The following is a 16,455-nucleotide window of genomic DNA, read 5'->3' as shown; positions in this document are numbered from 1 at the left end:
TAAAACTGGCATCCAGTATTACACTTTAATTGTACCAATGAGAAAGGTAAGTGATAAGAGTACATATCAATAATAAATTCTAGGCAAATCAAATCATGACACACTGTAGGAATAAATGTTTACAGTAGTATCTGGAATATAGAAAATTGGCAGGAGAACAAGTTATCATGTGACACTTAGACAGTAGTATAGTAAAACTAAATTTAAAAAACTTCAACCAAAGAGCAGTCTATCAACAGTAATTTAATTTCAGCAAACAACATATCTGCCAAATTAACATTGAGTTTCACTGATTTTGTAGTTCTCTTGGTTTGGCTGTCTAGTTGTATAAGAGCTGGTTTTATGTTCAAACATTTAAATAATATTATATAATAAGTGTAATTTAAGCCAACAATAGAACTTGTGGAAATTCTTTTCCCTTTAAAAGAATCCAAATACTGTGAAAGTTTATAAAATACTCATTATTTATAAACACAAAATATAATTTTCCAGGCTCTTAAAAAAGTTAGACACAGATCTTTCGCTTTTAACAATATGACAGACTAGATTGTGTGTGTGTGTGTATATATATAACATTTTCTATTTGTTATTTTTATTAAAAATTAATTTTAAAGAAAACAATATGCTGTGAGCAAGGCTGAAGCCATGGCACTCACTCTAGCCTGGGTAACAGACTGAGACTCTGTCTCAAAAAAAAAAAAAAAAAAAAGTGAAACAATAGGAAACAGATGCAAACCATGTTTTGAACTGCAACCTAAGAAAACCAATTGAAAAGAATACATTTGGGACAACTGGGGAACTTCAATATAGAATGAATGAATGTTACGAACTATTAAATTCTAGGATTCTAAAATTATGGCAGAATTACCACAATGAAAGGACTAAAAGTGTCATAGAATCTAATTCACATCTCGTGTTTGGATTGCCTCCTATAATAATGAACAATTTCTCTATCTATTAATAGGGAATTTCTCAGCTCCCGAGACAATCCATTCATTCCAAACCAGCTCAACTATAACCATTAGAACTTCCTAATGAACAATGAGGTAGAATGATAAATAAATAAATAAGTGAAATACTGTCTATAAATAGGAGTAGGACCATTTAATAAATGCTGCTGTCTACTGCCCTTGTTTGGAAGGCAGTCGATCTTGACACCAAGACTACCAAAACCTGAAATTGTATACATTAATTAAAAGAAAGCAAACACAACTTATTCATAAGAATGCGCCTGATAAGCATTCTGGATAAGATATTCTTCTAAATAAATACATAGCATCTCCTGGAATGTCTTTTCAGAAATCTTTCAGAATTGAAAATGCCTGCTAAATTATTCCCTAAGGAATTATTCCCTAATGAATATACAATGTACATTTCTATTCAACTCTTACCCTGTAATAAATGTACTTACCTCCTGTGCATCTCTTGCTGCCTTTGCATCATCCTCATTATAACGGTTACAGTTGTACCTTAAAATAAATTAAGAGAATTCCATAAAGAAACAAACCAATGAAAAGGAACAAAGTTTTAACCCGGATTTAGAAATTACCTAAAACCAACATTCTCTTTTATAACAGAAAAACTGATATGTTAAAATAGCCAGGGTTCCACTGTTATAATGATAGAATTAGCAGGCTGGAAGGACCTGAAAGTGTTGCTGAATCTAATGTACACATAGTGTTTGAATCCTCTCTTTAACAGTGGGATCAGTTCTCTACTTGGTAATAGGAAATTTCCCACTTCCTGAGGCAGTCCACTCCAAAACAGCTGATCTGTATTAACCATTAGAAAACATGGTCATTCTAGAACTTTCACTGACCACAGTCTGAATTTCTAACTCAAGTTTTTAAGGAAGAGATCATCTTATTTCCTAGGTCATCTGTTACTTAGGCCAAATATTCCCAACTTTCCACAGTTATAAACTTTCTTATCTGCTCTTTCATAAAAACCAAAGAGAATCAATAGTTGATGGTTTACCCAAAACAGATGCTGTGCTATGTGCTTTACATGCTATTATAGTTTATTAAGAGTCATAAAGGCCAGGTGCAGTGGCTCACTCCTGTAATCCTAGCACTCTTGGAGGCAGAGGTGGGAAGATGGCTTGAGGTCAGGAGTTCCAGACCAGCCTGAGCAAGAGCAGGACCCCCATCTCTATTAAAAATAGTAAAAATAAGCTGGGTGTGGTAGTGCATGCCTGTAGTCCCAGCTACTTGGGAAGCTGAGGCAGGAGGATCATTTAAGCCCAGGAGTTTGAGGTTACTGTAAGCCAGGCAGATGCCATGGCACAATAGCCCAGGTGACAGAGCAAGACTCTGTCACACACACACAAAAAGGCACTGAAAATTGAATGAATGATAGGCAGGGTGCTGTGGCTCGTTCCTGTAATCCTAGCACTCTGGGAGGCTGAGGTGGGAGGACTTGCTTGAGCTCAGGAGTTTGAGACCAACTTGAGAAAGAGCGAGATTCCATCTGTACTATAGAAAGACATTAGTCAAAACAACTAAAAATAGAAAAGATTAGCTGGGCATAGTGGTGCATGCCTGTAGTCGCAGCTACCCGGGAGGCTGAGACAGGAGGATCACTTGAGCCCAGGAGTTTGAGGTTGCTGTGAGCTAAGCAGACGCCATGGGACTCTAGCCTAGGCGACAGAGTGAGACTCTGTCTCAAAAAACAAACAAAAAAACCTGAATGATATACAAAATGCCACATGCCCAAAGACACCAGCACAGAGTGGAGATGAGTGAGACTGGCACTTCCCTTGTCTTGGCTACCGTATCTCTTTTATGGGAGCCCTACATTATGGGAGCAGCTATTTACTGAGCTGCTTACTGCATACCAGCACTTGCTAAGAACTTTAAATGTATTAACATATTTAATCTCTTCAAACACCTTATGAAATATGTATTATTGTCCTGATTGAGCAGATAAAGAATAAGATTTAAATATGATAAGTAACATACTTAAGGTCACATAACTAGAGAATTTCAGAGTTGGGAAGTAAACTTTTGCTTGTCTGCCAAATGAGGCTCATGCTCTTAGCCAACAGGCATACTGCTCACGTTATTGTTATGTCTTCAGAATCTTTTAATGGCGATCATTTTAGATCTAAAGGAAGAATTCTGAGTTTAATTTAAATCTTGTCAAATTGGAGCTGTTTCAGTTTGTCAAGTTCTTCAGGATTTAGGAGTTAAAGAGATATCAAATATCTTTTTTGATATTAACCAAAAACATGTTTAAGATTCTAAAACAATTCTTCAAGCAAATTATCAATAAATCTGACCAGGAAAGCAGTATATACTTAATACATTAGGGAAAAAAAGATGAGAATACCATCTTTCACAGACAGCCTTTAAAGCATTTCATAAGGAATACACAAATCCATTATATGTACTCCAAAAAATGGTCAATCAATGCCAAATAACCATGCTTTATATTCATTGCCTAGACCACAAACTTCTCAGTCCACACTGAAATACCTTGCTAAAATCTAGAAAGCATCCCAATACCTATCATTCTAGTGGTACCATCTGATTCTGGTATTTCACATGAGAAAAATTAAGTTATGTGGTTCATATGTAGTTTGTGGAACCAATCACAAATTTTGGAAGTTTGGGATTACATTTTATGCCATCAGTACCAAAGGTATTTCTATTTTACATATTAGTCAGAAATAACCAAAAATGGCCCACTGACTTCATTTTAACGTTTTTAAAGTAACCTAGATAGCAATTTGCTTGGGTTGGGAAATTTATTAATTTCCGCTTGGCTGGGATTATAAACCTCTCTTGGCAATAATTACTATACTCAGCCTAGCCCTAAGATTGATTCCCTTGACCTTTATTTGTAAATTATTAATCTCTCTTCTTCCTATCTGATATATTCTTAAAAACTTTCCTTCTGATATATTTTTTCACATTATCTAGAAGACTCAACTCATTTGAACTTTACCTTGCCAACATTAAGGATTTTAAGGCCAAGAAGGCAAATATTTAGGATTCATCTATACTACTAACTCAGATGACTGATAGCGCTACTTGGAATGCTATCTTGAGGATTGTGAAGCATGGTTCACTGCAATGTCAGCATGGGTAAAGGCAAGACACAGGCAGGACTTCTGACACCCCTGGTCCAAGTTATTCTTCATTCTTGTGTATCCATCATTTGTTCTGTACCCTTTGTAGGTATAAATATAGCTTACTTAAAATCTGAGCTACAATTAGAGATGTCAATAAACAAACATATACTAGGTTGGTGCAAAAGTAATTGTGGTTTTGGCATTGTTGAAATTTGCTGTTTGGTATTGGAATGTATTCTTAAATGTGGTTATGCCATACATCATTTTAATGTACATTTCTCGCTTTATTTTTTTGCTAATGGCTTATTATTTGCTCTTTATTTTATAATTATTTTAGACTACGGAAATGATGTTAGACAGAAAGCAAATTTGAGCGACTTTCTTATTAGAGTTCAAAATGGGCTGGAAAGCAGCGGAGACAACTTGCAACATCAACAACTTGCAACTGCTAAGAAACATACAGTGTAGTGGTGGTACAAGAAGTTTTGCAAAGGAGACAAGAGCCTTGAAGATGAGGAGTGCAGTGGCCGGCCATCATAAGTTGACAACAACCAATTGAGATCACTGAAGCTGATCCTCTTACAACTACATGAGAAGTTGCCGAAGAACTCAACATCAACTATTTTAAGGTCATTTGGCATTTGAAGCACATTGGAAAGGTGAGAAAGCTCAATAACTGGGTGCCTCATGAGCTGACCAAAGATAAAAAAAAAATCATTCTGAAGTGTTATCTTCTCTTATTGTACGGAATGAACCATTTCTCAATCTGATTGATTGTGATGTGAGATGCAAAGTGGATTTTATATGATAATCAACAACAACCAGCTCAGTGGCTGGACTGAGAAGAAGGTCCAAAGCACTTCCCAAAGCCAAACTTGCACCAAAAAAGGTCATGGTCACTGTTTGGTGATCTATTGCCAGTTTGATACACTACAGCTTTTTGAATCCCAGTGAAACCATTATAGCCAAGAAGTATGCTCAGCAAATCCATGAGATGCGCTGAAAACTGCAACGCCTAAAGCCGGCACTGGTCAACAGAAAGGGCCCAATTCTTCTCCAGGACAATATCCGACTGCACATCACACAACCAACACTTCAAAAGTTGAATCGGGCAACGAAGTTTTGCCTGGATAGTCATCTGACCTCTCGCCAACGACTACCACTTCTTCAAGCATATCAACAACTTTTTGCAGGGAAAACGCTTTCACAACCAGCAGGATACAGAAAATGCTTTCCAAGAGTTCGTTAAATCCTATTTCTTGTTGGCAAAAATGTGTTGATTGTAATGGTTCCTATTTTGATTAATAAAGATGTGTTTGAGCCTAGTCATAATGATTTAAAATTCACGGTCCAAAACCCCAATTACTTTTGCACCAACCTGTTTAAAAAGTACAAGGTGAATTTAATTTCTGGGAACATACTAATCCTCCAGTTTGCCTTCTTAAAATCTAGAGTACCTGCCTGGCTAAACCCCAAATACCCTTTATTGGCTCTGATAGTGGCACAATTTCTTCACTTCTACTTGGTCAACCAGTTCTTACCTGTCTTAGAATTAATTTCAGAGAAGTAACCTCTCTATTATTTTAATTAACACAACTAATGAAAGTTCCAACAAAACTAAAAAGACTCGTCGTTGTTTTATGTTCAGATCTTCTTCATCTTGTCTTAAACCTGTAATCTTTTTCCTCCCATAAATCCTCTATAAAGCAGTCAAAATAAAGAGATAACGTATGCAAAGCACATGATACAGAGCGTTCTCATCTAAATTATAGCTCTAACCATGTCATTCCCACTTAAAATCCTTCTGATAATATCCAGACTACTTTAGGCCCTAGCCTACTTTCCTATTCCCCACAACCACCCAGGGGACACAAACGCCAATAGGTGAAGGCATATCATATAACACAAGTAAGTGAAGTGGGTCATTTGCATATTATATAAAAACACTCAGAAATATTTTTGCTTTTATGAGGAAATGTATTAGCTACCATGTTCCTCAAAACTTAAAGCATCCTCAGTCTAACTTGCATTTTCCCAAACTAGCAAAAAATACACAAGCAATAAAGGTATGTTATCACTACTAAATGAAAAACAATGGTGCCGTGTGGTTACATGCAAATAATATTAAACTTCAGTCTTGGGGAAACATACCGAAGTGGAAAGTAAAGGCCCCATTTAGATGACTGCTACTCAGTTCTAGGTGACTGCTGCCAAACAGGAATGTAAGCCTGCTCCTAAGTTTCAGAGAAAAGCTAAAAATATGGATTTTGTTGGGCAATTTCCCAATTTTGAAGTTTGGGAATAACTTTCTAATGATGTACACACAGTAAATAAAACACACCTTGCAGTTTGGGTTTTGCCAACAGCCTCCTACTTTTCAACTTTTGCCTAGAGAGACATATTTGAAAATGCACCTCTTTTCTGAAAAAGTCATGTACTTTCATATCACTCTACCTTTCCTCACGTTGCAACTTTTTCATTTCCTACTACTTTTTTAACTAATGAACTCTTCCTCTTTCTTAAAGTTCATCTCAATTGCTACCTCCTCTGTGAAATATGCCTAACTAATCCCTGTCTGTGAATATCTTGCATATAAAACACTGATCACACACTGTATTTATTTAGCTCCCAAGTTGGATGGTAATCTCTATAAGGTAGAAATCTTATTCATAATTTGTGGCACATATTGCATACTTATGTGAACATATTCTTCTCCCTTCATTCCCCAACCTACCAGGCAGATCCATGTGGTTCCCAAGGGCCAAGACACACCCAGCAAAACTCTGCTTTACAGTTCTGGTTACGACAGACCATGTGATTACAACCGCCATCCTTCTCAATTGTGACATGGCATTTGGGACATTCCTATGAAGAGAAACTATAAAGTTGGTGTCAATGCTACACTAGGTTGTATTACTACCATTGAGGAGAAGCCAGTTCCAGATTCAGTTTATTTTTAAATACCATATTTATTGTGGTTAATACATGTAAAGCACTTAGAACAACGTCAAACATTTAATAAGTACTACTAAGAATGAGCTGTTGGTCAGGCACAATGGCTCACACCTGTAATCCTAGCATTTTGGAAGGCGCAGGCATAAGGATTGCTTGAGACTAGCCTGAGCAATATAGCAAGACCCAGTCTCTACAAAAAATATAAAATTTCACTGGATGTGGTGGCACATGCCCAGAGTCCTAGCTACTCAGGAGGCTGAGGCAGGATGATCCCTGAGCCCAAGAGTTTGAGGCTGCAGTGAGCTATGACTGCACCACTGCACTTGAGCCTGGGTGACCGGGGGGGGGGGGGGCCGGGCACGTGCCTAGTACCATTATTATTACTAACTTTAAAACCACAACAATTTAAGGATTTTTTTTTTTTTAATTTAGAGATTAAGTCTTGCTATGTAGCCCAGGCTAGAATGCAGTGGCTATTCACAGACCCAATCAATCATAGGGCACTATACCCTTCAACTCCTAGAATCAAGCAATCCTCCCACCTCAGCCTCCCAACAGTTGTGACTATGGGTGTATACCACCGTGCCCAGCTAGAATTTTTTAAAAGTAGGGTTGAGGGACATTTTAAGTACTTTTAATCATACACATGGTACGCATACACATAGTAATAATAGTTTTATGGGAGGGTAAAATTTGTTCATGTAAATATACTTTCTAGTGTCATCTAAAAAAATTATTGAGTACTGCCTATATCCCATGCACTATTCTTAGTGTTTTATACGTATCAACTCACAATTCTTACAGTGGTGCTACTTCCTATTTCCATTTGTTAGATGAATAAACTATGAGAGAGAAAAACAGTAAAGAAACTAGTCCAAGAACATACAGGTAGTAAATGGTAAAGTGAGGATCTCAACCCAAGCAACCTGACCTGAAGAGTCAGGCAAATAGGAAATCAGGCCTCAATTGGTAATTTATTTAGAGGCTATTGAATTTTCCAACTTTCACCTGCCAAATACCCATGTTTTAAGTTCTTTACATTTGGCTCATTAACAATGATGCTACAGACATCATGTTAGATTGTTTTTTCCCCAAGTCCATATCATTTTCTTGGTTGCTAGGCAAGCCAAAATCACTGTCCTACAGGCCTACTGGTTTTTGCTTCTGAAAAATCTAGAAAAATCGGCCTTTTATTTTTTTACTAAAACTATAAATAAGATGTAAATCTTGTATTTTTACTATATTTGCTATAATTGTGCTTGATAGTCTGTAACCCTTACAAGGAGGACACATCACCTACTATATTATTATTTGCATAATTTGACTTTCTTTGTGAGATAGACTGCACTGCCCATAAACTAGCAATGTTAAACAGGCCAACATAGCAATCTTTTATTATATATTTTAAATCAAATTTTTTAAATCACCCACATAAGAAATTTTACCTTTTCCCAAACAAGCAAATTTCAGGCATAAAATATGTTTCATTCTACATTTCTTGGTTATAATTAACCAAATAGTATTAAGCCCTCAAAATGTTCAATAATCTATAAATCTTTTTTAAAAGAGTTAATAACAATCGCTAAATGCTTCTCAAACCTCTTAAGAGAAAAATCCTTCACTTTCATCTAAAAACTATCAAGTAACTAAATTTGTTATTACAAATTGCCATTCTTCCTTGGTAATCTACCATCTAAACAAAACCAAATACATCCAAGCCTGCTTCCTATTTTAATCATGCTGGGGTCTTAAAGTATTTGGAGATTTCTCTAGATATAGAAAGAAGCATATTATTTAATCAACTACCGAAGGAAAATATAACTGCCCTACTATTCTAAATACTAGAGTATTTTTTTAAAGAACACATTAAAGTATCCTGGGACTTTAAAGAACATTTCTGGTGGGAAAATCTTTAATTTTCAAAAAGTAATGCTTGGCTAGGATTTTTTTTTAAATAACAAAAGTAGTAACCACTTCCTGATATTACATATATTTACTAACGTTTTCTTAAGTGACACGGGTTATGCTTATTGTGATGGTTTTAGAAAACACAAAAATATTAATTTCTCCTAGGTATTCCTCAAAGGTTTGGGCATTTGTTTTATGTGACAAGATTCACTGATTCATTGATAATACTTTCTGGGAGACAGAAATGTATACTTAAGCTTTAAATATAAGTATGTATGATATATACTTAAAATTGTGTGTTGGCCTTCATCATTTAAGCATGTCTTACTCTTATCATTATCCTGTACTGAGTGAAGGACAGTGCGAAACTATAATACTACTGGTCAAACTCAGCATTCTTTATAGTATCATCTTCACATGCGAAAGACAATACCAAAAATGAATAGTTCATTAATCATCCTATCATTCATTAGTACCGTCCCATATAGGATTGCTATTGATATAATTTTTTTTTTTTTTTTTTGAGACAGAGTCTCACTTTGTTGCCCAGGCTAGAGTGAGTGCCATGGCGTCATCCTGGCTCACTGCAACCTCAAACTCCTGGGTTCAAGCAATCCTACTGCCTCAGCCTCCCAAGTAGCTGGGACTACAGGCATGCACCACCATGCCCGGCTAATTTTTTCTATATATATTAGTTGGCCAATTAATTTATTTCTATTTATAGTACAGATGGCGTCTCGCTCTTGCTCAGGCTGGTTTCGAACTCCTGACCTTGAGCAATCTGCCTGCCTTGGCCTCCCAGAGAGCTAGGATTACAGGCGGGAGCCACCGCGCCCGGCCCGATATAATTTTTTATTGAGAGACTGGCTGGATATACAATTAGAATTCAAATGTGTGCTTAGTGATAGTGAAGAAAGGTGCTCAAGATTACTTGCACTTATAAGACATCTGTCTAGAGTTAAGGAAGTGGTTCATGATCATAAAGAGACTAGCATTTTGAAACTAGTATCATAAGCAGTGTATAATGTAATTAAAAACAAAAAACCAAGAGAAACCCATAATACCCCAGAATTTCCACTTCTCAGAAGTCAAATCTCTTAATAAAGCATATTTTAGAAGTTAAACATGAAGTAGATTTAAAGAAATTTTTGTTAAGCCCAGTTCAGTTACATAATAAAAACTTAACAATTACTCAGTTACTCTGCTCAAATTCTGCCCCTAAAGAATGACTCCTAAAACGTAAAACACTGGGAGTTTATGGCAGAAATGTAAATTAGCCTAATAGAACTCAAGCTAGGTAGAGTAAACTCTATAATGTATCTGTATACTACAAGGCAGCCAAGCACAAACCCATGACTTGAAAAATCATATCACCTTTTCTTCTATATGAAACTAAGATTTTTCCAAAGAAGAAACCTAAGGCAGACCACTGTGCATAGTACAGTATTATACTCAACACTCCAAAATAAACTCAAATACTAAAATGAAGGAAAATTATTAGCAGGCAAGCATCTGGAGAAAAAATGGAGAAAAAAGTGAAACAAGGCCTATAACTAGGTAAACTTAATTGCTTTTGCTAATGCTGATGCATTTATTCTTATCAGTTTCATCACTAAGAGTTACTAAAGGAAAAACACCAACCTTTGTGTTGGCTGCAATCCAATTGGAAGTTTCACTGTCATCGTCACACTTTTTAATCCACTTCTTTAACCACTGTTTGAAAACAACAACTTTTAGAATGTAACAAAAGATTTTTTAAAATAGCAAATTACTTTATCACTTAACTACAGTCAAGCTTCAAAGTAAAAGCCAATGAATAAGGCTTGCTTCCTCTTGAACCAGGGAAATACTATAGCTATAATAGTCAGTATATATAAGATCAACCAAAGAAGGGTTTTCTACGGCTGAAACTGAGTGGCGAACCCCTAGACTGAAGAGAAGCCCAGCTACAAGGTGTTGTTTTCCAAACTACAAAGTCTGTGGAGGAGGTGCCTTAACTATGGTTATCCTAATAATAATCAGGAGCTAACTTTACTTATCCTAAGGAATGATCTCCGAATACCTATAGTGATCATCTGAAATGAAAAGGGAAAAATAAAATCTATCTACTACAGACAGATAACAAAATTATTAGCTGTGATTTTTAGTCATCAAGTCTCAGAAGTGCTTCATCATAGTATTTAAAAATAAAAATGCCAAACTCACCTTACATTTAACAGGATCATGCCAATTTTCTCCACAGTTAAAGCTGTTAAGTGACACAAAGAGTTAAAAGAATTAAGTCCTACCTACAGTCAGTAAGTAAATCGGCCAACCATTTCATGCTTTATAGTTTCACAGTATTGTCACCATTTCTAGTGACTGGCAAATACAAGGGCAGGAACCATGTCTTATTTTATAGTTAATTATCTAAAATTTAGTATTAGAATTAGTATGTAGTGGGTACTAAGTACATATGAAATGAAAAATGACTATAAGCATGAAGACATGCTTTGATGACAATTTCATACCGGTTACTAGAGTGGTTTTATGTTTCAGACTGTATTCAGAACTTCCAACCAATCCTTCATCAGTGCATATTTAATCTTTTACTTAACACTGCCAATGAAGAGGAAAAGTCTGACTTTATAGGTTAATAACTTAGTACTAATACTCAGTACTCAACATATGGGAAATAAAAGGTCACATCTTTGCATAACTTAAATAAATAAATCTCAAGCCCTGTAAAGAGAAATGGAACCAAGCAAGGTATAAAACAAGAGACTAAATAATCTCTAAATATATACTGATAATTCATTCCTGTTTTACTAGGCTCATGGCATATGCACTTGTAAAAAAGGTATAAATTAAGAATAAACACAAAGGCTTAAGAAAAAATAACCACAAATGGCTTATTAGTTAGCTAGTCAAGTAACTTAGAATGCCAAAAAAAATCTTTTGCTAAAGAGAAGAAATTACCATTGATCTCAATAAGGTAAGGATAATGGTTATCTATTATCTTCTCGGGATATGGCATGGTACAGGGAACAAAGAAACTTAAAATGTATGTGTTGTATTTTATTTCTTAAAGAAAACAAAATACTAATATTGATTAAGCTGTGTTGCAGCTACATAAGTATCCATTGTTGTTATTCTCTATACTTTATGCTTGAAATGTCTGACCCTAAAATTCATTGAAAACAGGTATGAAGTCAGAATCTACCTTCTCTTTACAGGGTAAACGCTGAAACAATAATACATTTAATCTTTATGAAAACAGGATATATTTTACACATATTTAATCTCTGAGTTTACCTGCTCTTTTTAGAAATATTACTAGTGATGTTTATATCTAATTCTACAGATGTTTGGGGGGGGTATAGAATACCCATAAACTATCCATTTGCTAAGACCAGAGACCCTTGGCTTGAGTGGCTTTTCATTCCTAAAGATCCTCAAAGAAACAGAAGATTATCTTAACTTCCAGCATGATCTGAATGTGTTTATCCCTCAAAATACAAACGTTAAAACCTAATCACCAATGTGATGGTACTGTAGGAGGTGGGGCTTTGGGGAAGTCATTAAGTCATGAAGGCAGAACCCTCACAAATGTTTAATGCTCTTATAAAGGAGGCCCAAGAGAGCTGCCTTGTCCCTTCCACCATGTGAGGACACAGCAAGAAAGCACCATCTATGAACCAGAAAGTGGGCCCTCACCAGACAACAGATCTGCTGGTGCCTTGATCTTGGGACTTCTAGGCCTTCAGAACTGTGAGAAATAAATTTCTGTTGCTTATAAGCCATCCAGTTTATGGTATTTTGTTATAACAGCATGAATGGACTAAGAAACTTAGTACTGAAAAGTGAGTGTGCTGTTGTAACAAAACCTAAAATGTGAATGCTGATTTGGAACTGGGTAATGGATAGAGGCTGGAAGAGTCTGGAGGTACAAGCTAGAAAAAGCCTAGATTACCCTGAACAAACTGTTAAGGGTGACTCTGGTGAGGGTTCAGAAAGAGAGAAGTACAGATAAAGCCTCAATCCTCTCTGAGAAAAACGTGTTCTATTGTGAACAGAACATTGGTAGAAATATGGTGATGAAGTCTAAGATGAAAAACAGGAACATGCTATTGGAAATTGGAGGAAAGGCCATCTTTACTATAAAGGGGCAATGAAGTGGGGGCTGAATTATGTTTGTGTCCTATTGTTTCGTGGAAGGTAGGAATATGTAAGCAATGAAATTGGATATTTGAGGAAATTTCTAAGCAAAGTACTAAAGATGCAGCTTGGCATCTCTTGAGTGTTTATAGAAAAATGCAAAAGAGAAATGACTTAAAGGCAAACTGTTAAAAGAGAATTAGAACTTAAGAATTTAGAAAATTCTCAGCCTATCCACATTGGGAAAAAATGAGAAAGTCTGTTAAAGCAGCCCGAACTAAGACATTCCCCTTAATATGTGGCATTGGAAATTTCCCAGTAAGTCAAATCTTGAACTCAGAGGCTGAAGAGCAGTATGGTATAAAACTCCAAAAGCCCAAGTTATCAAGAAAACTGGGCCCAGAAGAGCCACAGGAAAACTTACTTTTTTTTTTTTTTTTTTTTTTTTTGAGACAGAGTCTCACTTTGTTGCCTAGGCTAGAGTGAGTGCCGTGGCGTCAGCCTAGCTCACAGCAACCTCAGACTCCTGGGCTCAAGCGATCCTTCTGTCTCAGCCTCCCAAGTAGCTGGGAGTACAGGCATGCGCCAACATGCCCGGCTAATTTTTTCTATATATATTAGTTGGCCAATTAGTTTCTTTCTATTTATAGTAGAGACGGGGTCTCGCTCTTGCTCAGGCTGGTTTTGAACTCCCGACCTCGAGCAATCCGCCCGCCTCGGCCTCCCAGAGAGCTAGGATTACAGGCGTGAGCCACCGCGCCCGGCCATACTTTTTTTTTTTTTTGAGACAGAGTCTCACTCTGTTGCCCTGGTTAGAATGTCATGGCATCAGCCTAGCTCACAGCAACCTCAAACTCCTGGGCTCAAGCGATCCTTCTGTCTCAGCCTCCCGAGTAGCTGGGAGTACAGGCATGCGCCACCATGCCTGGCTAATTTTTTCTACATACTTTTGGTTGGCCAATTAATTTGTTTCTATTTTTAGTGGAGAAAAGGTCTTGCTCTTACTCAGGCTGGTTTCGAACTCCTGACCTCGAGTGATCCACCTGCCTTGGCCTCCCAGAGTGCTAGGATTATAGGTGTGAGCCACCGCACCCGACCCACAGGAAAACTCTTAGTTAAAAAGTACATCAATCAACCAAATTTACCTGCACACACATTTCCTTTCTAGAAGATTAAAACTTGACAGAGTATGATCTACAGAACAGAATAAAAAAAAAAAAAAGAAAAAAAAAAAACTTGACAGAGTAAAGGAAACTTACAGTCACAGATCTATATGTCTGCTCTCATATAAGTTACAGTGGGACATACAGAAGATGTGATTATGGCTAAATTTTTCCCCATAAAAAATATATCTAAAAGTTAGAACATCAAGGAAAGAAAAATTATTTAAGATGTGACTTTTTCATCTAATTCTTACTTAAAAGAAATATACATTATTTTAACATCAAACTCATCCCCCTGCCTAAGATAAATATTTTTTTCTACTGTTTTATTACCAAGAATAAACAGAAGAAATAGAAAAGGTATGTGCGCTATTCCAGTATAGAACAAAATTTGCTTACCAGAATTGGCGCCCACATTTGCAGCGAACAGGTTTAGCATCAGGATATTGAACTTTGACAACATGATGGCAATCTGGGGCAGGACACCACTTTAATAGTCGATTGCACTAAGAAACAAGTTAGAAAATAATGAAATGACAGCAAATTCAGTCACGATGCAAGATTTCCTAGTACACCAAACAATTATTTATATTGTTTCCCCAGTGCAAAGAGCAAAAGAGCAATGTTGACACAAGCACAGAAAAACCTACTATCGTCTTCTATAACTATGCTTTTGGATACACTATTTTTCTAAAATTATTGATCCCTGAAGACCTGGTTTTATAAAATATATCAACTGTCCCTTGTTCAATCTTCAAAATCTCACTGAAAAACTTTAAAACAATTACCTATTATGTGATCATTAAAAAGCATCAATTCATTTATGGTTCTATTTCAGGGTAATTTTCCCAAGATGTAAGAAAACCAGATGTGTTCTTAATCAGGGAAGGTGTTTAGATGCTACAAAATAGTTAATAAACTAAAGGATTTACATTCAATTTCTCCTTTTGATCATAAACAGCTCTTCTCAGAGGAAAAGCCAGTTCCTAAACTACAGGCAAAGACTGTATTTAGTTCCTCAAAAGAAAATATAACTTTTTTATTTTTTTATTTTATTTTAGATACAGAGTCTAGATGCTCTGTCACCCAGGCTGGAGTGCAGTGGTACAACCATAGCACACTGTAACCTTGAACTCTTAGGCTCAGGCAGTCCTCCTGCCTCAGCCTCCTGAGTAGCTGGCACCATAGGTAGATGTCACACCTGGATAGTTTTTTCTTAATTTTTTTTTTTTTTTTTGAGACAGAGTCTCACTTTGTTGCCCAGGCTAGAGTGAGTGCCGTGGCGTCAGCCTAGCTCACAGCAACCTCAAACTCCTGGGCTCGAGCAATCCTTCTGCCTCAGCCTCCCGAGTAGCTGGGACTACAGGCATGCGCCACCATGCCCGGCTAATTTTTTTTTTTTTATATATATATCAGTTGGCCAATTAATTTCTTTCTATTTATAGTAGAGACGGGGTCTCGCTCTTGCTCAGGCTGGTTTTGAACTCCTGACCTTGAGCAATCTGCCCGCCTCGGCCTCCCAAGAGCTAGGATTACAGGCGTGAGCCACCGCGCCCGGCCTTTTTCTTAATTTTATAGAGACAGAGGCTCACTATGGTTGGTCTCAAACTCCTGGCCTCAAGTGATCCTCCCACCATATCCTTCCAAAGTGCTGAGATAATGGGTGTGAGCCATTGCACCCAACCAGAAATATAACTTCTGTTATGGAACAAAACATGGTTAAAGTAACACTTTGTACCAGAAGTCCGTTGACCACCTCAAAAAATATACAATTTCCAAAATATGCTGTGTTCCAATTTCAGCTCTAACAGGAATAAAAATTATTTTCTAGAAACAAAATACCAAGTTACCCTGATACTCTCATATGGGGTCTGGCAAACGCTGTAAAGAGCCAGGAAAAAAAGACTTTTGGGTTTGTGGGCCATAACAGTCACTGTAGCAACTATTCAACCTCACCACTGCAGCACACACACAGTCACAGAACAAATGGGCATGGACAGGTTCCAATAAATGACAGCATTCTTTATTAACAAGATTTACTGATAATGAGACCTAAAACTAGCAGAGAAACAGCAGGGTTAGAATCCCAAACACGATTAAACATGACATGATTAGTAACTTAATACAATTCTCTGCTAAGTATAAAGAGAAATAAATGAAAATATTGTAAAAATAATTTTACTAACAAAGCTCAAGATCTATGAAGACAGACCATTT

At 36.6% G+C, this 16,455-nt stretch overlaps 1 protein-coding gene across 2 annotated transcripts in view; it reads right to left on the bottom strand.

Annotated features, from left to right (window-relative positions):
- The window catches only part of ARIH1 (ariadne RBR E3 ubiquitin protein ligase 1), a 120,460-nt gene that overhangs the window by 13,215 nt on the left and 90,790 nt on the right, over window positions 1-16,455 (bottom strand). For both annotated transcript variants that reach the window (XM_076004534.1, XM_076004535.1), the window contains 5 exons: window positions 14,638-14,744; window positions 11,144-11,186; window positions 10,580-10,651; window positions 6,810-6,940; window positions 1,412-1,469 (listed from right to left, as the gene is read on the bottom strand). In XM_076004534.1, the coding sequence (XP_075860649.1) occupies window positions 1,412-1,469; window positions 6,810-6,940; window positions 10,580-10,651; window positions 11,144-11,186; window positions 14,638-14,744 (411 nt within the window). The remainder of the gene's footprint in view (window positions 1-1,411; window positions 1,470-6,809; window positions 6,941-10,579; window positions 10,652-11,143; window positions 11,187-14,637; window positions 14,745-16,455) is intronic.

Source organism: Microcebus murinus, chromosome 6, assembly GCF_040939455.1.
Source record: "Microcebus murinus isolate Inina chromosome 6, M.murinus_Inina_mat1.0, whole genome shotgun sequence".
In the NCBI taxonomy this organism is placed as follows: Eukaryota; Metazoa; Chordata; class Mammalia; order Primates; family Cheirogaleidae; genus Microcebus; species Microcebus murinus.
Note: the sequence above shows the minus strand (reverse complement) of the source record. Positions and strands in the feature narration are given on the sequence as shown.